This window comes from Oreochromis aureus, linkage group 14, assembly GCF_013358895.1.
Source record: "Oreochromis aureus strain Israel breed Guangdong linkage group 14, ZZ_aureus, whole genome shotgun sequence".
NCBI classification, from domain to species: Eukaryota; Metazoa; Chordata; class Actinopteri; order Cichliformes; family Cichlidae; genus Oreochromis; species Oreochromis aureus.
Window position 1 is genome coordinate 12,375,322 of NC_052955.1, and position 27,525 is coordinate 12,402,846.

The following is a 27,525-nucleotide window of genomic DNA, read 5'->3' on the forward strand; positions in this document are numbered from 1 at the left end:
ACAAATTATACTGTAAGTGTTTTTATGTAATGAGTACCCGTGAGATACATTGGAGGAAAGAACTTCTTACACTGTAATTAACTGTATTATCATTACGTGATCTGTATTATTAAGTACCCTAACCCCCTAGCCCTACAGATGTAGGTATAGCTTCCAAAGTGAGGAACTTTGCAGGAGTGTGCCGTCTTATTCTGAAGGAACATGAGGGACAGTATGGTTGAGACCTGGAAGTTTGTGGAGTCATACCCTGTAGCCTAAAGAATAAAATAAACAAAATGGGAAATCAGTAATAACTACTTATCAACATGTAAGGAGGAGGAGGTTACAATACTGTATAACACAGTATTACCTCAAATATTAGGTAGTTACAGTGTAATAACAGCAGGTTGATCTAGTCTATAATATAGTTCTTGCTCTTGACAGCTACTTTCATCCGCTCCCTTACTCAACAGAGGTCACCACAGTGGGTAGCTCCACATGTGTGATTTTGCAGTTTTATGCAAGATGTCCTTCCTGACAAAACCCCAAAGGTGATTTGTGTCTTCAAGTGGAATCAAACCAGTGACCTTTTGCTTGTCAAGGAAATGTGGAAACCACTACACAGCCGCTGTGCTTAAAAATACTGTATAATCACCGTTTGAGATGGATAAAGATTATCCGTTCCTCTAAAGAACAATTTCATCAAATGGGAAAACCAAACAAAAACAAATAAATAATATATAAATAATATAAAATTTTCCATTTCTTTGTTTCTAAATTTTCATGCTACTTATTACTTTAAAATATATAAATATTTACATAGTGTAGTTTTTTCTCTTTTCTTTTAAACCTCAAATTGTGACTTCTTTGTTTTGCTCCACAGACAGTAAATCTTAAATGTTTGGAAATTACAATATATGTCGACGGCATTATGAAGTACTTCCAATAAAATATAACCATATTTCGTTGTTTTGAAGTATACGTGTAAGCATAAACTAAAACGATGTTCACCGTGACTGAAAAAATAATTGTTAAAAAGGGGGTGTCCGTTTGGTATCTTCCTGTACCACCTATGTGGAATCCGTCCGTTTTGTCCCTCGCTGGCTGCCGTGGTGCCAGAGACGGGTTGCCTGGAAACGGCGGAAACGTTTGGGCGCAGCAGCGATGGAGAAGTATGAGAAAATCAAAGTTGTTGGAAGAGGAGCTTTCGGGTAACGTCTGGCTTTACTTACACTTTATATATATGTCTATTAAAAGTTGTTTTATGTCACAAACATCAGCCTGTCTGTAAACGCTGCGCTGTCAGTAGCGAAAGAGGAAAACAAATTTTCCCCTTAAAAAGAAGAAACGGAAATCGTCAAACGTGCGAAGAAGACGACGACGGAGAAGACGTGTCAGCAGAAGTAACAGAGCACTGGACACGATTTATTTACTTTAAAAACCAGCTATCTAAAAGGCATGTAGAGGTCAGATGAGTGTTAAAGTCTGCCAAAGTCACCAAAAATGTTTCCCACCCTCGGTCAAACCCTACATACATTATATTGTCAAAAGTATTTGCTCACCTGCCTTCACACGCATATGAACTTGAGTAACATCCCATTCTTAATTCATAGGATTTAATATGACACTAGTCCAGCCTTTGCAGTTATAACAGCCTCAACTCTTCTGGGAATGCTGTCAACAAGCTTTAAGGGTGTGTTTATAGGAATATTAGACCATTCCTCTAAAGGCGGATTTGTGAGGTCAGACACTGATGCTGGATGAGAAGGACTGGCTCCCAGTCTCTGCTCTAATTCATCCCAGAGGTGTTCTGTCGGGTGGAGGTCAGGACTCTGTGAAGGCCCGTCAAATTCCTCCACACCAAACTCCCTCATCCATATTTTTATGGACCTTGCTTTGTGCACTGGTGCACAGTCATGTTGGAACAGGAAGGGGCCATCCCCAAACATCCTCAACTCCCACAAAGTTGGGAGCATTAATTTGTCTAGAATGTCTTGATAAGCTTAAGCATTAAGAGGTCATTTTACTGGAACAAAGGTCCCAGTCGAACTCCTGAAAAACAACCCCACATCATAATTCCCTCTCCATCAAACTTTATGCTAACAATGCAGTCAGTCAAGTAGCGTTCTCCTGGCAACCACCAAATCCAGATTTGTCCATTCGATTTCCAGACTTAGAAACTTGATTTGTCACTCCAGAGAACACCTCTCCACTGCTCTAGAGTTTAGTGGCGGTGTACTTTACACCACTGCATCCAGTGCTTTGCATTGCATGCAGCTTCATGAAACCCATTTCATGAAGCTCTCTCACACTGTTGCTGACTCTGTTCTGACTCAACTGTCTGTCCACTGTGCACCTCAGCATTCATTGACCCCTTAATTGACCCTGTGTGATTTTACGTGGCCTACCACTTCGTGGCTGAGTTGCTGTTGTTCCCAATCTCTTCCACTTTGTTATAATACCACTAAAAGTTGACTGTGGAATATTTAGAAGTGAGGAAATTCACAATTGGACTGGTTGCACAGGTGACATCCTATCACGGTACCACGGTGGAATTCACTGAGCTCCTGAGAGCGACCCATTCTATCACAAATGTTTGTAGAAGCAGTCTGCATGCCAAAGTGCTTGATTTTATACACTTATGGTCATGGAAGTGATTGGAACACCTGATTTCAATGATTTGGATAGGTGACTGAATACTTTTGGTAACTCAGGAGGTAGAGCAGGTCATCTGCTGATCGGAAGGTTGGTGGTTCGATCCCTGGTTCCCACAGTCTGCATGCCAAATATCCTTGGGCAAGATACTAACCCCCACTTGCTCTCCGATCCAACCATCGGAGTACGAATGTGTATGAATGTTAGTTATAAAGTACTGACAAGTATAGAAACAGTGCTTATGTGAATGTGTGTGAATGGGTGAATGTGGCGTGTTGTATAAAAGGCTTTGAGTACTCCAGGAGAGTAGAAAAGCGCGATATAAGAATCAGTCCATTTACCAAATCAGTCCATATAGTGTTAGTTGGTCCAGCTGACAGGGTAAAATGAGCAATGAGTGTATATAGTTTGTAACTAGCCTACAAACTGAAGTTTAACTCTAAATTTTATTATTAAACTTCAACTAATTTAATGAGTTTGTCTGGAGTTTTGAAAAAGAATATGTGTTGGCAAGTCTTTTAAGAAAGAGACACTGAAGTCTTAAATTGAATGAAACTTTTAATCTTTTAAGCATCATGAAGATATATAATTTTAGCTGATAAACAAAAACCCCAAGAGGTCATAAAACACTGCAAATATTTTTCTAATCACAAACTTTATAGCCAGTGACAAAAACACTACCATGTCACATATGAATGAATAATAATTTTCAAAATGAAAACAAAAGATGGTCAAAGAGTCGGTTTTGCTCAGGAAGGTTTCTGTGTGAAGTGACCTGTAAGAATGAACATGGCAGGTATAATCAGAGCTGGTTTAATTCTCTAAATACTAAGAAAAAGCAATTCACATATTTGTGTGTGATTTTCACTACTATTATGCTACTGTCATGAAATGTCCTTGTTGTCTCTTTACACAAAGAAGGCAGCTTTATAAGTAGGAAAAGCTCCATGAATAAAGATTATGAGCTATACTGAGGAGTTACACTAGATCATCAGAAAATATGACTGGAGTAAATAATCTCATTTTGACTGGTGTTTTATTTCACTTTATGAGCTCCATGTCCCTGTTCATTTAAATGTCCAGCTTTGCTAATGAAGTTATTCTGTATTTCTTAGGGGTGGTTCTCTTTTAATGTGACTGTGTGAAACAACATCACACAAACATGTTGACCAAAGTATTTAAGATTTAGTTGTTGTCTTCACTCTTCTGAACATCCACGACATCTGCCATCACATTTTTAAAAAGCTTTGTATAGTGTAAGTAAAGTTGGATTCTGAGGACTTTGCTTCTCTTTTCCTTATAGTCTCCATTACACCTGACCATTAAGGTCAAGAATTTTTTGGACTGTTTGTCCACAGCATATATATATATTGATTGGAGATGAGAGGGCAGTGGGAATAAAGCCTAGCTGAAGGTAATCAAACACAAGTAAAGACAGGCAGGAGGTAAAAACTGAATCAAGATGAGAAATCTGACTATCAAAGCAAAACTGAAAATAATCGAACAATCAAAACATAATAAATAAAGCCAGACAAAAAGACTCACAATAAAGATGATATTAGAGACAGGGGGACACAAAGACTGCAACACAGCTCGGACTAGAATGACAATCCAATCAAAACAGGAACCAAAACTCAACAAATTCCAAAAGAATCAAATTTCAGTAACATCTCAGAAACCTCAGGACTGTAACACAAATCAAATATACTTTTCAGGTACACAGATGGAGAAAGCTTCTGATGTCTTCTGAAACAAAATCAACTAATCTAACCAAAACGTAGCTGAAATTTGATTTGTAACATGGAAATTAATTATTTTCATTCTATTTGTCTGAATTCCAACTTTTGATCAAAATACCATAGAGGCAGGAAAAGAAGTCTTGTTTCCCATACCTGTACATTCATATCACTTTGAATTGGTTTTGGTCATACTTCACATCTGAAAGATAAAGCTGTCATTTAAAGATGGCCTGTTTGATGTTTGCACAATGAGACATGGGATTGTGCTGCTTACATTTCATAAATAATGCACATCAAGTGGATTTATCCTGAGCCTGAGCTGCTCTGCTCATTTTGCAGTTTATTTATAACTACTTAAATAATCCATCAGAGGTGGGAAGTCACAAGGTCCTGATCTGCACAGCTGTACTTTTATGTCAGTACTTTATTTGAATAGAACACAATGTTGATCCCACAGCATGGCAGAGTTATTTTTTGAGCCCAGATGTTAAATCGGCTGATAAATTGTTATTATTTTTCTACATAAAAACATGCAGACGGGTTATATGCTAAGAAGACATGCACTGTGTTGGTGTCCCTTCCATGTATTTCTCTTTTTATTCTGAACCAGCCATGTGTGGGAGTGGTTCTTAAAGGTTAATACAGAACGCTGTGAAAGGGTCCGATTTTTCAGATTCTCTATTCTTTTAAAACTTTATCTCATGTTAGCTTAAAAATCTTAAGTTAAATATTGAGGTTATTTTACATCGCTGTGTTACTGTGTTTATTTGGTTCACATTATCGCTTCCCCAGAGAGTAGCGTGTAATAAATCAGTGCCAAAGCTTAACAACATCAAATCTAAACTTCAGCAAATCACCCTGCTCATATTTATTCAGGAAACTGTATCTCTCATTCTTCTTCACTTTGCTCTGCTGTCAGGATCGTTCACCTGTGCCGCAGGCGCAGCGACATGGCCTATGTCATCCTGAAGGAGATCCCGGTGGAGCAAATGTCACGAGACGAGCGTCTGGCAGCACAGAACGAGTGTCAGGTGTTGAAACTGCTCAACCACCCAAATATTATAGAGTACTATGAGAACTTCCTGGAAGACAAGGCCCTAATGATAGCGATGGAATATGCTCCAGGTAACCTCGCTATAATATCTTATTACACAACTCCCTTTTGTTTATTGTACAGCATGTTACTTTTCCCATGATATAGTGCTGCAGGGCTCCATACCTTTCCTCATTCCCATGTTAGGCCTGGGAATACCACATGAGGCTGTGCGATAGTATTAAAATTCTGAAATCTGTTTATCTATAATGTAAAAAATGTAGATTGCCTTCAGTGAGGCCAGCCGTTTGCAAAAATGCTCCCACACACAAACATACAATCATCAGGCAAGTTACTTTTGGATCTTTATATTTTCATAATAAAGACGAGGACTTTGTCAAGGCCTCCAAACTTCTGCATTGCATTTATAAATGACATTTTCTCATTTTTGTGATTGGTTAAGTAGCTTGTTTTGCCAGTGGAACTGCCATAGCTTACAGATATTGGTGCACGTACATTGTTTTGATTCAGATTTAAAACCTTACATATTTTGGTGTTTTTATGAGCATTTTTCACTCATTATCTTTTCTTTGTTATTGCTCCAACTATTCTAGCAGTAGTTTATTTGATTTTTTGGTAAATATATCCTGCCTGGATTTATTATCACGTTTTTTCACATGAAAGAAAATTATTGAAAAAATACTTGGACTTTAGTTTTTGTTAAAGTTCAGATCTTGAGGCTGTAAACATCCAAAAAGTCTATTTGTTGCAGATAAAAGTGTAGATATGATTTATTTACATGGCTGGATTAATTATTTTCTCTTATACTGACAGTAACATTTCACTTGAGCAACAAGATCACCTGCTGTGATCTTAAAGCCCTTTAAAGCCTTTAAAATCCAATGCTAATTGGCTACTCAACCAACATAGTAACTTCCATTATGGTTCCAGGGAACAGAAGTCATCTGTGTTCTTTATTGTTTCCTTCATGTTTTCTCTATGTAGGTGGGACGCTGGCTGACTACATACAGAAGCGCTGTAACTCGCTGCTGGATGAAGACACCATCCTTCACTTCTTTGTGCAGATCTTGCTCGCCCTGTACCACGTTCACAACAAGCTCATCCTGCACAGGGACCTCAAGACTCAGAATATTCTTCTTGACAAACACCAGATGATTGTCAAAATCGGAGACTTTGGCATCTCCAAGATCCTCGTCAGCAAAAGCAAAGCTTACACGGTGAATCATCTTACCTCTTCCCTTCATTTTTAGAATTCTAAATTGCATTCTGAAATGGAATTAAAGCCTCCTTTATTTCCTGTTACAGGTTGTCGGGACCCCTTGCTACATCTCCCCGGAGCTGTGTGAGGGAAAGCCGTATAACCAGAAGAGTGATATCTGGGCTTTGGGCTGTGTGCTGTATGAGCTAGCGAGCCTCAAGAGAGCCTTCGAGGCTGCTGTAATAAAAGCATATAATTTATAGTGTCCCATTTTGGGTGTGATGATAATACTGCATTATTGTTTTTACATTACTCTTCTTCTTCTTAAATGTATAAATTATAAACTCTTGCTGTGTGCAAAGGCATTCAAACCATCAGAGCTACTCTGTTTACACAATGGGGGATTCTTAAAATTTCTCAGAATATTTCATAAGAGCACCCGCAGGTTGTCTCACTTTAAAGCACAAACAGATTGCTACTGCTTCTGATATCCACTCAGATCAATAATTCATTCAAATCTTTTTTGCTTTTGCTCAAGTCTGTTTTCACTACCGATTCCACTGCGGTTTAGTGCTGTGAAAGATTCTTGTTTTGACAAGGATTTAGGGTAGATGATGAGAGATTATTCTTTTCACATCAATCTGTGATGCATCTTATGATTTCACTTTTTCATTTTTCTTTCAGAATCTCCCCGCCCTCGTTCTGAAGATCATGAGCGGTACGTTTGCGCCGATCTCAGACCGTTACAGCCCAGAACTCCGACAGCTAATTCTCAACATGCTCAATTTGGATCCATCCAAACGGCCTCAACTCAATGAAATAATGGCTCTCCCTATATGCATCAGGCCCCTGCTTAACCTCTACACAGATATAGGAAATGTAAAAATGCACAGGTACAGTCTTTTTGCTTAATTAATAATAAAATAAGATTATTTTAACTATAAGAGTTTAGTGTAATGACTTCTATCTTTATCAATATCTTCGTTTCTTCCAGGATTGAGAAACCTCTGTCTACGGTGCAAACTGGTCCTCAAGGTAGACCAGGAGGGAGAGTTCCTGCCAACAGGTCAAGAGGTGAAGCATGTAGTTATTTGACCATAGTACTGGCTGATCTAGACTGATAGCGTCAGTTACAAAACCTGTTGTTTGCTTTTGTGGGCTGAAACAGACAGATCATTTGGTTTAGGACCAGGAAAGGTGCATTCCCTCCCGCTGTCTTCTGTGTATACATGGGGAAGTGGCATCTCGACCCCTCTCCGCCTCCCGATGCTCAACACGGAAGTGCTTCAGGTCTCCTGGGCCGCACTCAAAAGATGGGTGTAACCAAGTCTGGCCGTTTGATTACATGGGAGGTCTGTTCGTGTGTGTGTTCTTTTTTTTTTTTTTACTTCGACTGCTTTTCCTGAAGTAAATGTTAAAAAAATACATCATAATGTAAAAATGTTCCCTGTAACTCTGACACAGTGTAGAGAAGCAGCTTTGATATGCTCTCCTCAGCCTTGCTGATGTTTCCACTGTTAAACGTCCAAATATCCAAATATAGCTGAAAAAAATTATGAGCCAGTACTTGTTGTAGCAAACGAAAAGATCCGAGATAAAGTTTTAAAGACTCAAGTAGCAATATTACAGGACAACATTGTTATGGTTGCTTGGAGAAGCTACAGTACTAAACAGACAACATCAGATTGAAGGATTTTAGCACTTTTTCATCCATATTTTGAGTTTTAAGATACTCTTGGAAAAGCATAAAATCTCTAAATGGGTATTTTGTATACTTTAAAAGTAACATCTGGAAGGCTTGAATATTGCAGACTCATGATTTCCTCTTACTCTGTTCTGCCATAAAGAGACTCTCTGCTCACTTTAGTCTAATAACATTTTTTGTCACAGGCTCCATCAGTGGGGTCCTCTGAGGCCAGTCTTCCTGGTGTGGTGGAGCAGATCCAGCCTCAGTTCATTTCTCGCTTCCTGGAGGGTCAGTCTGGAGTCACCATCAAGTCTGTGTCCTGTGGTGATCTCTTTACCACCTGCATGACAGGTAGGTGGGCCATTTGTCTTTGGATACCCATCAGAGAGATCACAGCCATGCCAGTCAGTTTAGTTAGGAGCTGTGCTGTAGAAAATCTGTTTATGCTCATCCCCTAAAACACTAAACCGGCGTTTGAGTGCAAACTTTGGATACAGCCAGCCATCTCTTTATCTTGATATTGTGAATCTACCTGAACATAACCCTCATGCTTGCCTGGCAGTTAGGAATGGTTGTTTCTCTCATTCTCACACTGTGGTACACTCACAGTGTGCTTTTGAAGGGTGTTGTCAACCCATCCAACATCACAAAGCCGATAACACAGGATTAAAGACTCTTTTCTCTTAGCTCATGTCTCTTTCATCAGTTTTCACTGTTGTGTTGCAGATTAGTGTTTCCTAGATGGGGATTAGAAGCATTCTGTTGGCCTCTGTAAGAATACACCTACACTCATCAACTAATAGTCCTGTTAATCCCTTCTTTTCATTTCCAATTTGCAGACAGGGGCATTATCATGACGTTTGGAAGTGGAAGCAACGGCTGTCTAGGACACGGGAACTTCAATGATGTAACACAGGTACACTATTTGAATGCCTTAGTAAATGCAATGATAGCTGCCAGTGTAAGAAATTAGGTATACCCTAATAAAAGTAAGTAAGTAATACAGTTAAAGCCAACAGCTTCTTTGTAAATTCCACTCAAATCAACTTGTTTAGATTAATAAAGGTAGATTACATGCTAAAGAAATCTCTCAATCAGTAGAAATTCTGTGACCCTGAAGTTAGTCTATAACACCATTTAATCAGCAGTGCACTACTGGAAACACTGTGTGGTTTAGGTGAGGGAGCTACCCTAGTGTGCAGGAGGCAGCACACATGATGCCCACTAGCTAGTGGTGAATGTGCTGGAATATTAGCTGGGTTGTTGGAACACTGGAGGAAAAAAATACGGACGTCGTTCTAAAAAGCTGACAGGTTAGACTTCATTCCACACTCTTCTACACAAGCTTGTGTGTGCTTTGCAATTTCACAGTGTTAAAATAATCTCTTTTTTTCGTGGCTTGATGTGCTTTTCCTCATATTTTTCACAGAAAAGCACACATTAAAAGCAGACATGCCTTAACATGTACAATGAATCGATAACAATGAAATAATAATGGATGAATGAATAATTAAAAGACTTTATAGAAAGAGATGGTCGTTAAAAAGACATTTTTAAAATTTATTAGGCACTTGATAGTAGAGAAGCGGACAGGAAACAAAGGGGGAGAGAGGGGTGAATTCAACCAAGAATGATGCGGTTTCATTTTATACAGTTAAATGAATGCCATGAGGTCGTCCCTACAGATTTTTGATAAAAAGCTTTCATTTCATTGATGACACTGTTTTTGTTCTCAGCCTAAGATAGTGGAGGCTCTGCTTGGTTACGAGCTCATTCAGGTGTCCTGCGGTGCTTCCCATGTTCTCGCTGTGACCAATGAAAGAGAAGTTTTTGCCTGGGGAAGAGGAGACAATGGTATAGTAAACAAACCAGTTTTTATTTTCTTCTTTTTGGTGTTTGCTTGTGTGGTTTATGACAGCTGCATCTCAACACAGAGCTTAATGGTTGGGTCTCTGTCTGAAAGGTCGCCTCGGGCTCGGCACCCAGGACACCCACAACTCTCCACAGCAAGTGTGTTTACCCGGTGACTTCGAAGCCCAGAGGGTGGTGTGTGGAGTTGACTGCTCCATGATTATCAGCAACCAACACAGCATTGTGGCATGTGGAAGCAACAGGTGACTGTTCTGGTTCTTGATTCAAAAGTGTGACAAAAATGAGGAAGTGATGAGCAGCGTTATATAACGCTGAGACGACATTTTCACTCCATGTTTTCCGTAAAAAATGCTAACATTTTTTCACTCTATAAACTCAGTCATGTGGGTTGATGGTAGGTTAAAAGTTCAGAGAGGTACTTTCCTAGTGCACAACCTGTGAGACAGCATTCTCTTAAAATGACAAAGCCTTTGCATTCACTCAGTGCTAATCCCGCTCTCTCAGAGAGGATGTATGTGTGAATAGGAGAGAGCAAGAGCAGTAAACAGCTTTGTTCACACTTCTGTGGCTTACAGACATGAAATATATACACAGTAGCAGTGAACTCAGCTCCAGACCTTAAACATGTATTGAATACTTGATAAATGTGAAACTAAAAGATTGCTGGCATTAACTGATAATTATTCTTCATGTTTATTGATGGGTAAGAAGAACTTTATAGCTATCATCACAATATCATTGATAAAAATATCCACAAAATAATTGTTAACACAAACAATGATTGATTAAAACCTTTGGGGCTTTTAGCTTGCACAATATTAATTGTGGTTCCCAAAGTGGTTCCAAAAATAGGAGGTGGGACTATTTATATACCATGAAACTTAACAGACTTCATAGCCAACGGGATGGAAACTTGATACACATGATAGTAAACTAGACTGGAACGTCTGCCCACTTGGGATTTTTTATATATTACATAATGTCAGATTTGTTTTCTGGATTTCACCAATTGCAGCTTTTAGCCAAAAGACAAAAAAGAAACGATACTTATGAGCGAGTGCTGGTAATGTGTTTGTTTACAGGAAACAAACAGTCTTAGATTCTCAAATTTATGCATGCTTAAACAAACACTTAAGATTTGGACAAATGCTACAATATTGTGTCTGTTAAAAATGTTTGTTTTGTTGTTTTATTGTACTCAGGTTCAACAAGCTTGGCCTGGATAAGATCACAGCTGGAGAGGAACCGAATCCCTTGAATCAAATGGAAGAAGTTCATTCGTACACTCCAGTCCAATCAGCCCCACTCAACACTGAGAAGATTGTTTACATTGACATTGGAACGGCGCATTCTGTCGCTGTTACAGGTTCAAGAAATTCACAATATTATTCTCTTTTTTGGAAAGAGTCTCGTTTGTAGCTATTATAGCATTTCTTTGCGAGTGCCTTTGTGTGTTTAGTTTAAGTCCAAAGGTGGACCCAAATACAGACTCACACACAGAGTAATACACAAAGCAAGCTTTACTTTCATGCTGACAGTAAGTTCCAAGGAGGAAAACAGGGTGACTAATCCAAAAGTACAAAAACTGCCAACAAGCACATGACTTAGACGCAGCACCTTATGAGAGAAGCAGGTGGTACAACAGATGAGTTGACAAAGAGGAAGACAGAACTACTTATAGACAGAGGGCTGATTGGAAATGAGAAACAGAAGGGAAACCAGACAAAGGTGAAAACTATCATGATAATCAACAAACAAGGGTTAAAATCCAAAGCAGGATACAAGAGAAATCTAGGTATCAAAATAAAGCAGGAAATTAATCAAGGACATAACTAAAGGATAAATGAACTAATTCAAGGGGAATACAGAGCGACTAAATAGAGAGGAGCAGATATTTTAAATAGCTGATTGTTAGAGATTGCTTAACGGCAAATACTTTTCCTCTTTTTGCATCTACACAGTCTGTTTATCTGCATCCAGAACCTGCTCAGATATGATTGGTTAGCACCCAGACAAAAGCTGACTAGAAAAACAGAAACCAGAAAGCTTTCCAGAAAGATTGAAGAGATTAGCCCTGACAAAACTGCAGTAGTTCCCTTGCTTTTGATAGTATTGGGTTTAGTGGGATGCAACAAAGAATCCTGAATAATGTCTGTGACTTCTTTTTTTTTTTTATTATTCTTTTTATCCACAGACCTTCGTCAGGCAACTGCGGTACAAAAATTATTATTACTACAATTCATGAAAAACTTAAATGTTTCTTATGCGCAGAAGGCAAAACCTGCTAACAAAGTAATTCCACCACTAGTGTAATTCCTAAATTTTTTCTTGGTTCATGTCTCCACGTTTTTGTTGTTCAGAAAATGGTCAGTGTTTCACCTTTGGCAGCAACCAACACGGTCAAATTGGCTCCAGCTCCCGACGTAGCAGCCGTGCCCCCTGCAAAGTGTCTGGCCTGCAGGGCATCACTATGGCTGCCTGTGGCGACGCCTTCACCTTAGCCATAGGATCTGGTGAGTAGATGCATTTATTGAGTCATGTTTGTAACAGTGCAGCAGATTTCTCTTTGAACCACATTTCTTTTGAGACTCAAACATTTGAGTTTTGTGAATAAGAATCATCAAAATATGTTGGCTCGGCGACAGAGGATAAAAATAAAATATAGTTTTAGATAAAGTGTGATATCAGGTTAATATACTTATGAGTAGAAAGGAGTAAATATCACGTCTTGAAGTTTTTCAAGACCCTGCACACCTGCACAGGGGCTCTCAGTTTTTTCTGGCTGCTGTTCAGGTTGAAGATGGGCCAGGGATGTAGTACAGTTTGAGAGTTGACTGGATTACTGGAACTAATAAGAAGGAGAAAAGTGTGTGTACACACAGCTTAAGCTGCAATCAGGCCAAATCTGTTTTTCTGGCAAGGAAGACTTGCTTGGTATGCTAGAGAAACATAAACTGTGAGAACTACCATATCTAAAAATATTAGTCCATAAAACTGTAAATTACTGTTAGAAATTTCTTTTTACCCCTCAGCTGTAAAAGACTGATGGGGTATTATCATCAACCTGCCGGGTGGGCGATGTGGACTCCCAAGTTTGTGAATGCGCTAACTGACATAGGGGTTTGAAATTGATACCATAGGTATATCTATAAAAAAATGGTTGTTTTAAATAGATAATTTGAGAAGGAAGTCACCTAGGATTTTGAAATGGATAACATTAGATTTAATCTGATAGAGACCACATTTCATTGATAGCTGTTGTTTAGCTGCTTTACATGGGCATTTTATTATATCTCAGTTTGACTCTGACTGGCTGTGTCACCACACAGTTATAATGTACAACACCAATTCTGAAAAAGTTGGGACGTAGGAGTTGGTAGCCTGAGAGCCTGACAGTCATAAGCATTCTGTATTGATTTCTCTAAATTCTCTGAAACCTTTGATTTATTTACTGCAGATTACAAGAGATTCACAATTTAATTTTGAGGAACATTGTTCAGAAATTGTTTCACAATTTGTAGATGCATTTTTTTGCAGATTGGTGAAACTTTGGTCGTCTTTACTTGTGACAAACTCTACCTTTCTAAGATGCTCTTTTTATACCCAGTTAGTTGCTGACCTGTTGCCGATTAAACTAATGATTTGCAAACAACTACCGGTACTGTTCCTCCAGCTGTTTCTATTAGTACCACTTACTTTCTCCAGCCACGTCTTGCCCAGTGCCAACTGTTTTAAAAATATTCAAAATATATTTCTTAATATTGTCATTTTCTCACTTTAAACATTTGATATGCTTTCCATGCTCTATTATGAGTAAAATATGGGTTTTATGAGATTTACAAATGATTGCATTCTCTTTGGACAGCATCTCAAGTTTGTCAGAACTTATAGCTTCAACTCCAAAATAAAGCTGATAAAGATGATCATTGCGGTAGATTCAGCAAGTTTCACATTTCTTCAGGATTATTTTCACGTCATCCCAGAGATAAACCCATGATATACTTGATTGTCGTTTGAGCAGTACAGTCTGTGGTACTAAGAAAAACTGTGCATGGTCTTTAATCTTTAAGAAAAACATAGATTATATTGGTAGCGTTACTTAAACACAGTGGTAGGTAACAGTTTTTTGTGTGTGTTGCTCTTAAAGCTGATGGTAAAACAGTAAAATGTCATATTAGTGATTGGCTCCCTGGAGAGAAGCCAGCCATGCTTTCTTTGTGGAATACGGGCTTTGTTCGACTCTGATTTCCGTCAGATCGAGCCATTGTGCTGCCACTGCTGGAGAGACGGCGCCATCGGTTAAAGACCTGTGTGGATTAATGCATGCTGGGGCTCTGACTCTCAATTTGGTGCCCATCATCTTCTTCTTCTTCTGTTTCTGTTCTCTGCAGAAGGGGAGGTGTACACGTGGGGCAAGGGGGCCCGTGGCCGCCTGGGAAGAAAAGAGGAGGATTCTGGGATACCAAAGCCAGTGCAGCTCGATGAAAGTCACCCGTTCGCGGTGACGTCGGTGGCTTGTTGTCATGGCAACACCCTGCTGGCAGTGAAACGTAATATTTCGCTCATTACCCTCTGTTAACAAACTCTGTGAGATGTTGGGATGTGGTGAAATATCACTACTCCCCAGATGAAAGACAAGCTTAACTCAAGACAAGGTCCCCCGATAACGTCAGCAGAGATGCATGTTCGTCTGTGTACAATAGTGAAAGGACTCATTTGTAAGTTTGAAAGCTCAGCTGTGGCCAAAAATGTGGAGTACTTCCATCTTTTACAGACAGGGTGCCAGGGGGTTTGTTTACAAAAGAAACTAGTTTTTATTCTTCAAACATAATTTTTATCTGCACACTAAAAGTAACTGTAGGTCACAGAGGTCTACTGAGTGGAACAGAAAATGGCAGTATAAACAGTGATGGTGCAAAACTGAGGGCTTGGATTCCACTTTATATTTGAAAACAGCTGCAGAGTTAGAGAAGATTAAACTGCATCAGAATTCAATAAGTAACAGAGATGCTGGTAATCCAGCAACAGGCTGCAGGGCTGCTGTTTAAATGGTTCTCAGGCCTGAGCTGAGCAGCAGATACATAGAGACCAACCACTGTGAGAGGTTTAGATTACAGTACAGACCATTGCACAAGTGCCCAAGTGAGTGAGTTTCACCCTTCTAACTGAACCGCTTCAACATTAAACAACAGAAACAGAAAGAAACGGAGGGTGGTCCTAAAGGTCCAATATAAGATGAAAAAGGATTGTTTTGAGCTCTGAATCATCCAAAGATGATTTTTTTTTTTTTTTTTTAGAGTTGAGAGATAAAATTGTTTGTATAGTTTTTTGGACAACAGGAATGTTTCGTCATGTAGGTGAGTGTTTTCTCTACGTGACCTGATGTGTGTGGATGATATGACACATGCTTGAACAATGTTTCAGTGATCAGGATCTGGCGAACATCAGGAAATACACACGTGAAGGCCAAAAGCTAAAACACAAAAGTACAAAATCACCAGGTTTCAGAGTTTTCCTTAAGGAGGAAAAATTCATTTAATTGAACACAAAATTAGTTCACAAACCTCTGAAAAGAACTTAAATTCTTAATGTGAGCTTTAAATTGTGAGTGGAAGGCAAACATCTTCAAAACAATTACTTGAAGACAGAATTAATTAATTATTAATTACTTTAAACAATGAACAGAGAAAATGTAGATAATTGTGTACAGATGTAGCTGTGGAGTCACTGTGAAAAGCAAACATGTTTTTCTGGTCCAGTAACCCAGTAGTAGTAATTGTGATTAAACAATACCAAAGAAAATGCAGCACTGCAGCCACTTCTCCAAAATTTGTAATATTGATGCTAAATTTAAAGACAAATAAGACCTGAACTTCTTTTGTATTGTGTAGTATTTTTGTCTTTATTAGTCATGAGTGAAAAAGCAGATGGAGAAAGAGGGCGGAACATCTGGACAGCCAGGAATCAATCTGTTGCAGTGTTAAGATTTCCATTAGACTTCTGAACTTCTCACAGTGGTTCATTCAGGCCTAACCAGACCTCCTGTAAAACATGACAAGCTCGTACTGATATTCATTTAACTGTCAGCCTCATTATTGGCCCACTGATTTATTGGGTTAATACTTTTTGTGCAAAAACAGACGAGTTGTTTGCTGCTGGTTCAGTTCATTCATTGATTAACCTGCTAATTGTTTTCTTTGTGGAATGAATGAAGATTTTGTCTGACAAATGTCAAAATGTAGCGAAGATTTCAGGCCAAGGTGGCAACTTCAGATTAATTCAGTACAAAAACCAGAAGCTATTTATCTTACTGTTATATTTAAAGGAGAGAAGATAGAACCAGTTCCCAATTAGGTCAAACACTTGCACCTGATTCAGCTCTACTGACATTGCCATTCTGTTTCTTCTTCAGCTCTGCTTGAGGAGGCCATCTCCAGATGATCTTGTCCTGAAAAATAACCCACACTGTGGCCATCGTGAGACCCGGCAGTGGACTGTGGAGGACGACCGCTTCCTCCTAGAGACCCATCTGTGCCGAATTTAGAACGATTTCCTTTCAAACCCCAGCTGCAGCCTCAGCCTTTCTCTCTCTATCTTTTCTATCTATTTTTCTTTCAAGTGTTTCATTCAATGGTTTGATTTCATGGTGCAAAGCACAGAAAAAGGTCACAGCCTTGCTGCAGGTTTTATCTCACATCAGGTCGGTGAAAGGAATGTTGCAACACAGATACTGAAGCTAGATTACAGGAAGTCATTAGGCTGGGCTCATGCAGTGAGCTATTGTGCGCTCTCATGTGCAGTGTCAGCACAAGAAAGACCATTAAAAGGTCAAACTGGTTTGAGCTCTCTCAAGCAGCCGGTGAATGAAACGAAAAGAATGAAGCCACTTGAGCGTTCATCAGACAAATGCAGTCAGCACCACATCAGTGGTCACTGCGATTTATTGGATTACAGCGGTGTTCGAACCACATAACGACGGACCGAGCTGTGTCTGAAACCACTCGCTTGTTTGCTCATTCACTTTTGGAAGATAAACAGCAGTTCAATGAGAGGAGTGAAAGGAGATTTCAGACTGTTTACTGACTGCAGCAGGAAGTGGTGCACATGCTGGGCTGTTTTCATTCCAATGTAGGACTCTGAACAGCAGATGAAGTTCACAGTTTTATCATTATTGTCCTTGTAACTCACTGAAATCATGTTGATGTACAGAACAGTGTGAAAACTGTTCATGTGATGACCAAAATCAAAACCTGCCAAAGTGTTCAGAGTGCAGTAACTATTTCATTCAACGCCTCACTCTGATGCAGACACAACCATGCTGAAAAGGGTTAACTACAAATGAAAATACCACAATGTTGAAAAACCTTCATTGTAGTAAATAAAGACAAAATACACCGCCTGCATTTAACTAAAGAAATAAGGGTCTTCCATTGGGTTGAAGGTCTAGGTTCAGTAAGATCCTAACCCCACTGAGAATCTTTGGGATGTGCTGGAGAACATGTTACACAGCGGTGTGAATCTCCCCTCATCAATATGAGATATTGGAAAATAAATGCAGCTCTAGATGGAAATAAATGTCACAGCTGAGGACCTTTTTTGAGCCAGGCAGTGTAAACTTGAGCCTGTAATAATGAACGATTTGAAGAAAGTTGCACACAGAACCTGAAGTCCTAATAATGCAAAGTGGGGCCAGTTTGAAGTACTTAATATGCTGCTGCATGGCTTCATTTCCAATAGTAAATGCAGAGATCATCTGCAGTTACATGATTATATTCTGTATTTAGGCTGAGAGCAGTCTGAGACTGCACACCTCAGCTAAGGGTGGAAGTTCTGTCTCTCCAGAGACTCCTGTTTGAGGGGTAGATTGACTGTCTCAAGTCAATTAATGATTGGATCAAAAATAAATATTTTTGAGTTTAACTCAGACAAAGCAAAAGTCTCTATTTCCCGCTCCAGAAAGCATATACCTCTATATCTGTTTTCTTTCTCATTCACCCTAAAAGCTAACACACACACAATCTTGAGATCATTTTTGATGTTTGACTTTTGATGCTCACATCAAGGCTCTTGCTTTTTCACTGTAAGAAAAAATGCTCAAAAAGTGAACCAGAGATGCTCGTTCAGGTCTTCATCACCTCCTCCTTGGATTATTGTACTGCTCTATTTTCTTGTCCGCCAAAGTGTTTATTAATCACCTCCAATCTGTCCAAAATGCTGCTTCAAGGATTTTAACTCGCTCTCAAATTCTCTCATATCACCTCATCATTACAGCATCTGCACTGGCATCCAGTCAGGTTTAGGTATCATCTTGAAATCTTGGTTCTTACTTTCATGGCTTTATGAGGTGAGGCCCCCACTTACATTGCCTGTCTACTCCCTGTTCTCCAAGCCAAATCCTTAGGCTGGCAGATAGAGGTCTTCTTGTGGTTCTCCGTACCCGTGTAAAATCTAAGTGGGTACTGTCTCTTAAAACCAAAACTGTGGAACAGCTTACCACTCTTTCTTCACACCCTTGACTCTGTGGCATTCTTCAGAAAGCTTTAAACTTCTCTATTCAGACAGAGATTTGGGTGATGTTTGTGTGTTGTGTGCATTTTGCTCTTCTTTTTGTTTGTTTTTCTCCTGATATCTCTGTAAAGCACTTTGTGACTCCTTTTTCTTAGAAAGCACTATATAAATCAATTTTACTTACTAATCTGCATCTGGATTAGTTTGTGATATTTTCTCGTAAACATCAAGGTGATGTCTGATTTCACTTTGATAGGTATTTTTGATGACACCAGATGTCTCACAGCGCTGAAATATCGTTCCAAAAATTCCTTGATCTATTGTGACTAACTGTTAGTTCCACTTCAACAGGTGATAAAGATTTTAAGCATTATATATCCATATAAACTCACCTCTGATAAAGATTTTAATGCATATATATGCTCATTTCCACTGCTGCTTTTTTTTTTTTTTAAATATGCATGTATTTTTTATATTTACATTCACATTAAATTTGACTCAGTGACAGTTTCTTGTGTTACGGCTTTTATTGCGATACAGAACATTTAAAAAGACAGACTTTTTTTATTACAAGTGAGCAAAAAATGAAACATTAACCTCCTCTACCCTTCTCTTTACTCTGTCATGAATATGTACTTTAATACTATAAACACATTGAGTTATTTTTAATCAGTGGGTATTTCTTCCTCGGTGAAGATTATTCCAGACTTATTCACCTTTTCTGGGGACATGGCTCAGCTGCCTTTGTTGTCCTGTGTGATGATGTAATGGTGATGTAATCCGGTGGCAATACAGCAGGTGAAAACCGATCCAGATGTGTAGCTGTGCGCTTTATTGACACCGTGAACGAAATGACATCCGGATGTTTATTTCATTTTATGAGTATAACAGCAGACGTCAGGGGTTATTTTTAATGAAGCATTTATATGAAACATTTGAGCGTGAAACGAAATAATACCAGGCTGGTGTGCTGCTCCATCGCCAGAGGGCGCCTCTCCCCTCTGACTGTGCTGTAGGTGTCTGACTTGGATTCAGTTTTTCTTTATTTAATTTACATCTTTACTGCAAAACCTCTCTCGCGTGTGACTTCACCAGCTGGCACTGTGTATGTTTAGTATTTTTTATTTATTTATTTATTTATTATCACTCTCCGACACTTTATGTGGACCCCGATGGCGTCTAAGCTGATAAATAAACATTGATAATTATCAAATGTGAAATGAAATAACGATGAGAGCCCACTGTAGCCGGACAAAGGTTCGACTAAAGCCTCATAAAGAAGGGATCACAGAGATAAAATGGTGTGAACAGAGCGTTTCAGCTCCTTGACTCCTCCTGCCTGGAGGAGGAGGAGGAGGAGGCGGGACTCGGTGCACCTAAACAGACGGAGGGCTCTTGCTTTGCTCTCAGTGTGTCAGTTCTGCATCACCAGAGGAGTCATCCGCACAGCTGTAGCAGCTCTGCCGGCCAACACAAACCCTGCGGAGGGAGAACCGTTTCTCCAGCCTGTCTCGGACCGTCCAGCCTTTGTTGCCGTCAGACAGCTGAGCACTGCGGGAGGACGAAGCTGCAGAGCCCATTCCGTCGGCGGCGGAAGGGACGTGATATGAACCCCTCATCGGCTTCACGGCAGCGCAGCTAGACAGCCCCGTTTGCGGGGGGATCGAGAGGACATTTGTACCTTTAACCTGCAGCCGAAGGCCCGACAAAAGCGACAGAACCTGCAGCCATGCCCGGGTTTGATTACAAGTTCCTGGAGAAGCCAAAGAGACGCTTCCAGTGTCCGCTCTGCAGCAAAGCGATGCGGGAGCCGGTCCAAGTGTCCACCTGTGGACACCGCTTCTGTGACACCTGCCTGCAAGAATTTCTGAGGTATGCTGTGTGTTTGTGTGCACAGGGATCCACCTCTTTGCAGGCGACACCGGAAATTACTGGCGTAGTTTCGGTCGAGCAGCAGTAAATAAAAGCATGGGAAGGTGTGCCCTACTCACCTTTCTTCCGTCTTGCCTGGGTCTGCATTAATGTTGGTCTATTGTGTAGCTGCTGCCCAGAGCAATAACACAATATGAGGCCTGGTAAACAATGCCTGGCTTTAACCCTCCTCCTCTTGATGTCAGGTGTGTTTTTTTTTCTCTCTCTCTGCATGTGCAGCTTTAGCCTGGAATAATATTTCATCAGTGTTAATTATCGCTTAGACTCATTAATGCGCAGATTATTATTTTTTTTCTACGAGTGTAATCTTTATGTTAAAGTTTGGGGTTTTCCCCCCCTTTTACATTAATTTTTTATGCTGTGGTGATTGTGTCCTGCAGAGGGCCCCTGCCTCCCCATCCTGTCTGTGTTTCTGGCCTGGGGTGGATGAGTCTGCGTGGGTTGTGTATGTGTGTGTTTGAGTATGTTCTCTAGTCCAGGATTAGACAGTGGTTCATTGGTCGGGGGCATCTGGGGGCCGCTGAGGGACCTTTCGCTCAGAGGTCAGCAGGATGGCAGACCTCCTCACCTTTTAATCTGTATAACACTGGACTCAGTGTTAAGATCCCTACAAACAGAGTCTTTGTTTTGTTCCTTTTAAAGATGGCCCTGTTGCTAATTATCCCACTACACCTACAGGACTCTCAAGTAAAACACAGAATCCCCCAACAGCTTACCTGCAGATCACACACACCTGCATCAGGAGCTTCTTCTCCAGCCTGATTGGCTGCAGTGTCACCATGTAAAGTAGTAGATGCGTTCAGATAGTTGACTTTTGATTTGTATTTATGTGATGTTTAGTTGCATTAAAATGTGTGCAGAAAAGCACTCTACTTAATCTCTAAGGAGGTGGAGGTTCATGCATTTCCCTTTAAACCTCAACTTTTATCGATGCTGCAAAAAAATCTGTTGAATCTGACTGAACAAACCAGGTTTGATTTGATTTTTAAGAATTCATTGTCTTTTGTAAACTATAAAATTGGGATTCAACCAATAATTATTGCTGGCATTGAAATATGCATTGTTATATATAAAAAATGGCCCTGAAAGCCACATCACAAAGATTTAAAACGGGAAACAAACAGGTTAACAAATTTAGTTAATACTTAAATATTTTTTTATAAACTGAAAAGATTATTTTAAAGGTTAAAATTAACCTTGAAATATTCTGGTGCACTGATAACTAAAATTTGTAGGAGTAATAATAATAATGATGATGATGATGATGGGGGAAAAATCAAATTTTTGACCAAAATATCTGTTTTTAAATGGTTTAGAATTTCCTGCTTTTCTTTGTGTTATCTCATTTTACCTTAACTCAATTTGTGTTGTTTCCCTGTTTGTTGTGGACTTTGAAACATTGAGAACTGTTTGTTTTTTGAACAGAGTTAGCCAATTAAATAAAAGATCTGATCTGTGTGTTACAGTTGCGTCTGTTAGTTTAAGCTGCTTAGTGTTTGCCCTCCACACTAGAAGGTCTAAAGACTTGATTGTGGGAGTTGTTGTTCATAAGCTTGGTTTTTATTTCCTTTTTTTTTTTTTTTATAAATCTGTACAGTGCGGTCTAAATGTGACTCACACTGTTTTGGAAAAGCTGTCTGATTACAACATTTCTTTTCTTTTTTTGAGCAAAAGTGCCCGTCAGAACTTGATTCCTCCTCGATTTGAGAATTTGCTGGCGTAATAGATTAAAGTGAATGGGATGGGACTGAAGAACATTTGTAGTGTTTTGTGCTAAATATTTGAATTATTGGAAATATGATCGTTAGTTGTTTCATGTGTAGGCTGAAAACTGAATTCACACATCAGATTTGAATAAAAGTAGATCTGGTCTCTTCGTTCAGACTATTGTTCTATTGTTTTTATGTTATGGAGTCTGGATGGGATATGGGTGACAGCTGCTGTGATGATTCAGATCTGAGCTGCAGTGATTAAATGGAAAGATAAATCAAGAACGACAAAACACAAAGTTGCTTTTGTTTGAGACATTGAAGACGACTGTCTGCAGTGTCTGATGCTTTGCTATAGTTAAACGTCACATTATAATTGTTAGAATGTAGTTTTATGAGTCATAAAAATGCTGCGGTTTCTTGGTTTGTGATTTTTCCTGTCAAGCTGATCTGCAGTTTAACGTCAGTTATAAAATCAGCTATTTAGCTGAGACCAGTCTTCGGTTTTACTTGATGAAACATGAAGACACCCCGAGGGAAACTGGGATAACTTCTCTGTAAGCTCCACTTGCTTTCAGGAAAGACTGATGTCTTATTTGGTGATCATTCAGTCAGGCTTCCTGTGTCAGAACACGCTGACAGCACAGAGGTGGATTGACGCTATGAATATATTAGCTAGTTTGTCGTGAGCTGCTGGTTTGCAGTGTTTTGAGTCATCGGGAAGCCTCCTCTGGATTACTAAACAGCAGTAGATTGCATCTGGTTGAAAAGCAGAAAGAGTGCTGAACAAAGGGAGCGCGGGAGGAACAGTGTTGCTGCTGATCAATGAGTTTGGCCCGACGCTTTGTCTGCCTCATCCCGTCCGCCTCCGTGTTCGTCCTCCAGTTTACGCTCTTTTTTTTTTTTTTTTTAACTCCCACAGACTGAATTTAACTAAAGTTTCTCAACTTGTTAAAGTTTTGAGTTGAGTAACATTGTGCCCCTGCGTGGTTGAGATGTCATATAATATGATTCCTCCCTGTACAGTTTACATGACCTACATCAAGTGAGTGGAGAGCCTTACTGGAAGTGCATCTCCTCTTTAATAACACATCCTGAGTTAAGGAGCTAAAATGTGGGTGGTAGTTTTATCAATATTTACTAATGTTCACAGGTCATCTGTTGGCCATTGATCAGAACATCATTCAATACTTAAAAGTATTTACACCTCTGCTCAGTAAACTTAGGCGTTAGACTTTTTAGCACCCATTGTATACAAGGTTAAAACTCTCTATTTCCGACTTATTAACAAATATGATCTTACACCAGATAATAAATCCCTATATTATTGGCCTAATAACTGCAGACATGAGCACAGAATAATGTATATAAGCTTTTAAAACTGTACCTCTAAGTCAATATTCTGATCCTGATGTCCCCAAATTTGTTATGAGCCACTTAAAAAAGCTATTTTCTGAGCCCTGAGATGTGTGATAGTGACACTAAGATGTCTAAATAAACAGTTTCCACATTCAGATTTATAATAATAGAATCAAAATGACGCACAAGGTCACAGTGGGAACTCTGATCGTGCTTCAAAGGAGATTTCCTGCTTCACTTCCCAGGTAGATTAAAGCATAAATAAACATCTATGTGAACAGCAAATAGTGTTTTAGCAGCTCTTCCGCCGTCATGAAACAGCCGACAGGCTTCGTTCTCACCTCTTTAATTAAAAAAGTGTGCCAGTCGAGGCCATCGAGCGTGTGCGCCTTTTGTGAGCACGGTTCAAGTTTATTGAGGCTGACAGTCAGTAGTTAGCTAATGCATTGCCCATTGTGCAACTCAGCTGATCCTGTCTCTGAAGTTATTGAGGGCTGTGTCACATCCAGTCCAGGCTTGCTTGGCCGGTATGCCCACTTTCACATGGACGGCTCTGTCACCATCTCCGGAGACCCACTGCTCTGTCACAACAAGCCGCAAGTAAGCAAATGCATGACATTGCTGGAGCGTTAATCATCCTTTCTCAAGAAATAATCCCTCTGACTTATTTAGAAATTTATATGGAGCAATATAACTGGGTTATAACACGCTATGTGGTGAGTGATACGTGCTTAATAACCAAATTCCTCATGAGAAGAACTGACATGATAGCAAATGACAGTAATGGCACGAGGACATGCAGAGTGCAACAACTACCAGGGTTAATGCACCATCTTTGTAATTTTAAGGAAATTGATCCCGATCTGCACCACGATGCAATGCCTTCTTCTGTTAGTCATGCTCCATGTCTCCTCCGAGTTTTGGTTTCACTTTTAGTCCTAATGTGACAGTACTTGTCAGGTGCAGGCTGTAATAAGCGCCGATGTGACGACATCCTAGGCTGGAGCCTATCCCAGCTGTCATAGGGTGAGATGTGGAGTACACCCTGCACAGGTCCGTTCATGCTCACATTCACGCCTAGGGCTAATTGAGCATCAGCAATTAGCCTGTCTTTGGAGACAAGCGGGAGTACCTGGAGAGAGCCAACGCAGGCACAGGGAGACCATGCAAACTCCTTCGCTCGGGGCAGGATTTGTACCTAGGACATTCTTAATATGAGGCAACAGTGCCAATATGTTATATAAATATTTTGTATTATACCTGTACGCAGATATAAGCCATGCGTGTAAAGATAAAATTTCCTATCACCTTTTAAACCATTTATTTTGTTCATATGCAGCCTTTAAATGCCATGTAGGGTTATTTAAAGCACCACGAGGAGGCTAATCCTGTATTTCCACTTCAAAGAATGTCACAGTGGAGTGAAACGTCCCTGAGAGGCACTCAAGGAAACACATGAAGCGTTGTGGCTCTACTATGTCTGAGCAGCCTCTGTTAGCATGTGATGCTAATGGCCTGTGTTTCCGCTTTGTGAGGAATGTGCAGCAGCAGCAGTCTTGGAGGTTCCCCCCCCCTCCAACACACAGTCTTCTGAAGGGAGAGTCATGGGGTAAAAGCAGCCCTGCCCTGCAGCTTTAACACACTCTGCAATCAAATAGGAGTCACATGCTTCAGTTGTTCAGTGTCTACTGACCAGGGCAGACTTTGTTTTAGCTACACTGCTGCTCTAATAAAGGGGAATAAACACTTAATAGTTGGGCTTATGATCGAGCCGCACATGCCAGGCCTCACGGCTCGGCAGTGCCGGGACGCCTGAGCCAGAGTAAAGCCTCGCAGTGTAACTGTGGGGCCTCTGTGGGGATGATGCAGTGCAGCGCCACGGCCTTGACAGGGGTGTAATTGGTTTGTTCAGCTCGGGAGCATCTCTTCCTACAGGCCCTCCGTGCATTCGTACAGCACAACTGCTGACTTACCCGGAGTCACGAGTGGCTCCAAAGTGGGCTAATGTGAGAATTTTTCACAGCTCGATTATTCACTGTCCGAAAGCCAGGCCAGTGTTTTTCGCAGCAGACCTTGATTCGTTTTAACTTTGACATGTCCTCTGTGTGTAGCACAGCATTCCCCCCCCCTCCTCACTGATGTAGGTGATACTCACTTTTTCAGCTGTGCTCTCCCACGTTTTTTACACTGTGGATGTCCTGATGCACAGCCACAGAACGCCTCATACATCACTCTCCTTCCTCTAGCATCTGTCTAATCTAATATGTGGGCAGTGTGGTAGTAAAAAACTGATAAGTCACCCGATTGGAAGTGTTTCCAAGAAGCCAAGTGGACTTATTAAAAGCTTAGCATGAGCATTTTTGCTTAATAAACTATTTAAATGATTAATGAAACGGCTAAATTGTTGCTATAATGATTGTCTGATTGGCTACTTTTTCAATGAATTAATGAATTGCTCTAACACTACAGTCAACAACTCTTTTATTGCTTTGTTAAAAAGCCAAACCCTTTATTTTCAAAACATAAATCTATAATAAAATTACTTTCCTTTGTCTTTATGTGAAAAAAGTAGACCAGCCCTTCTATATGGAAGTGAGTTATTTGCCAGATGACTTCTTGGTCGGGTGTGGTGAATTCTTTAAGTCGTGGGCGGCACTGTGGTACAGTGGTTACCTCACTATCACCTCATAGCTGAGGGGTTCTGAGTTCCTGGGATCTTTCTGTGTGGAGCTTGTCCAGAATAAGTTTCCTGAAGGTGCTCCGGTTTCCTGCCACAGCCCAAAGGCATGCTCGTTAGTTTAATGGGCCATAGGTGTGGATGTGAGTCTCGGATATTCTCATTCAGTTTTCAGTGTGAAAGCTAATTTTCCAAAAAAGTAAACAATATCTGTGCTGATGAAATTTCCTCATCAAAGCTATTTTAATCAGTGGCTTATAAAGTTTCTGTAAAGACTGTATTTGCTCTTTTACTGAAGCTGCTTTGTTAGGATGTGATTCTAAGACTAGGGATGGATATTGATTAAAATACACCTCACAGGTCTGATTCTTTATCGAGTCCCTCGTTGATTTTTCATCCATATTCTGAGTGTAACACACGCAGGTTTTATCATCAGAGCCTGAACAGACTGTAGGAACAGGGCAGAAAAACAAAGTTTGCATGTGACTCAGGTGTGTAAAAGCACCACTTGTTTGAGTTTGACGTCTGTCTTTGTTATGTGCAGCTGTCAGAATCACAATGCCAGCATTATTAAGCTTGGAGGCATGATTCAGATGGATTGGGCAATTTTAAACTAGTTCTGGATTTAACCAAAACACTAAACAGGTGTGATCTGAGCTCAGAACATTTGGCCTGTTTGGCACACGATGATCTAAATGTGTCCCCCTTTTAACTTTGTGAAGAATTCCCTTCTGTCCAAAGGGATGTATAGAGGGGCACTCTGGCTGCAGTGACAGGATGTTTCTTAAAGGGCTTAATGGAGCTGTGTGTATTAGTGCTCAATGTTGTGTGTAAGTCTGCCACTTGAGGCAGCTGGGTCTTTGTGCCTCAGTGGGTGTCTGTGTCTGAATGGGAGCAGAGCCATGGATGACTGGTGAATGACTGCGTGTTCGCTGCCATTTCCATCCTGCGGTCCTGTCACAGAGACATTCACAGTCCCCCCCGCAGGTGTCCCAACACTGCACAGGCTTCCTGGGTCCAGATCCGGAGCCTCAACAGTGATCAGCGAGCAGCGCACAGAGGGATGCTGTGTTCAGGCGAGGCCTCCGCTCTACACTTTGGGGTCTGTGAAGGCCTCTCAGAGCTGTGCAATCAAGCCGCTGTCAGCTGTTGCACT

General features: G+C 40.2%; 2 protein-coding genes across 2 annotated transcripts in view; both read left to right on the forward strand.

Annotated features, from left to right (window-relative positions):
* The first annotated feature begins 1,114 nt into the window (after window positions 1-1,114).
* nek8 (NIMA-related kinase 8) lies at window positions 1,115-19,039 on the forward strand. The gene is given in 16 exon segments (XM_031731701.2): window positions 1,115-1,190; window positions 5,293-5,498; window positions 6,412-6,644; window positions 6,733-6,864; window positions 7,310-7,518; window positions 7,620-7,699; window positions 7,794-7,919; window positions 7,922-7,977; window positions 8,516-8,663; window positions 9,152-9,228; window positions 10,049-10,166; window positions 10,276-10,426; window positions 11,387-11,550; window positions 12,545-12,697; window positions 14,576-14,734; window positions 16,597-19,039. Coding segments are annotated over 16 exon segments (2,088 nt in total). The 5' UTR covers window positions 1,115-1,143; the 3' UTR covers window positions 16,626-19,039.
* A 982-nt stretch (window positions 19,040-20,021) lies between these two features.
* The window catches only part of traf4a (tnf receptor-associated factor 4a), a 36,709-nt gene continuing 29,205 nt past the window's right edge, over window positions 20,022-27,525 (forward strand). The window contains exon 1 of the mRNA XM_031731700.2: window positions 20,022-20,564. Coding sequence (XP_031587560.2) covers window positions 20,422-20,564 — 143 coding nt within the window. The 5' untranslated portion in view covers window positions 20,022-20,421. The remainder of the gene's footprint in view (window positions 20,565-27,525) is intronic.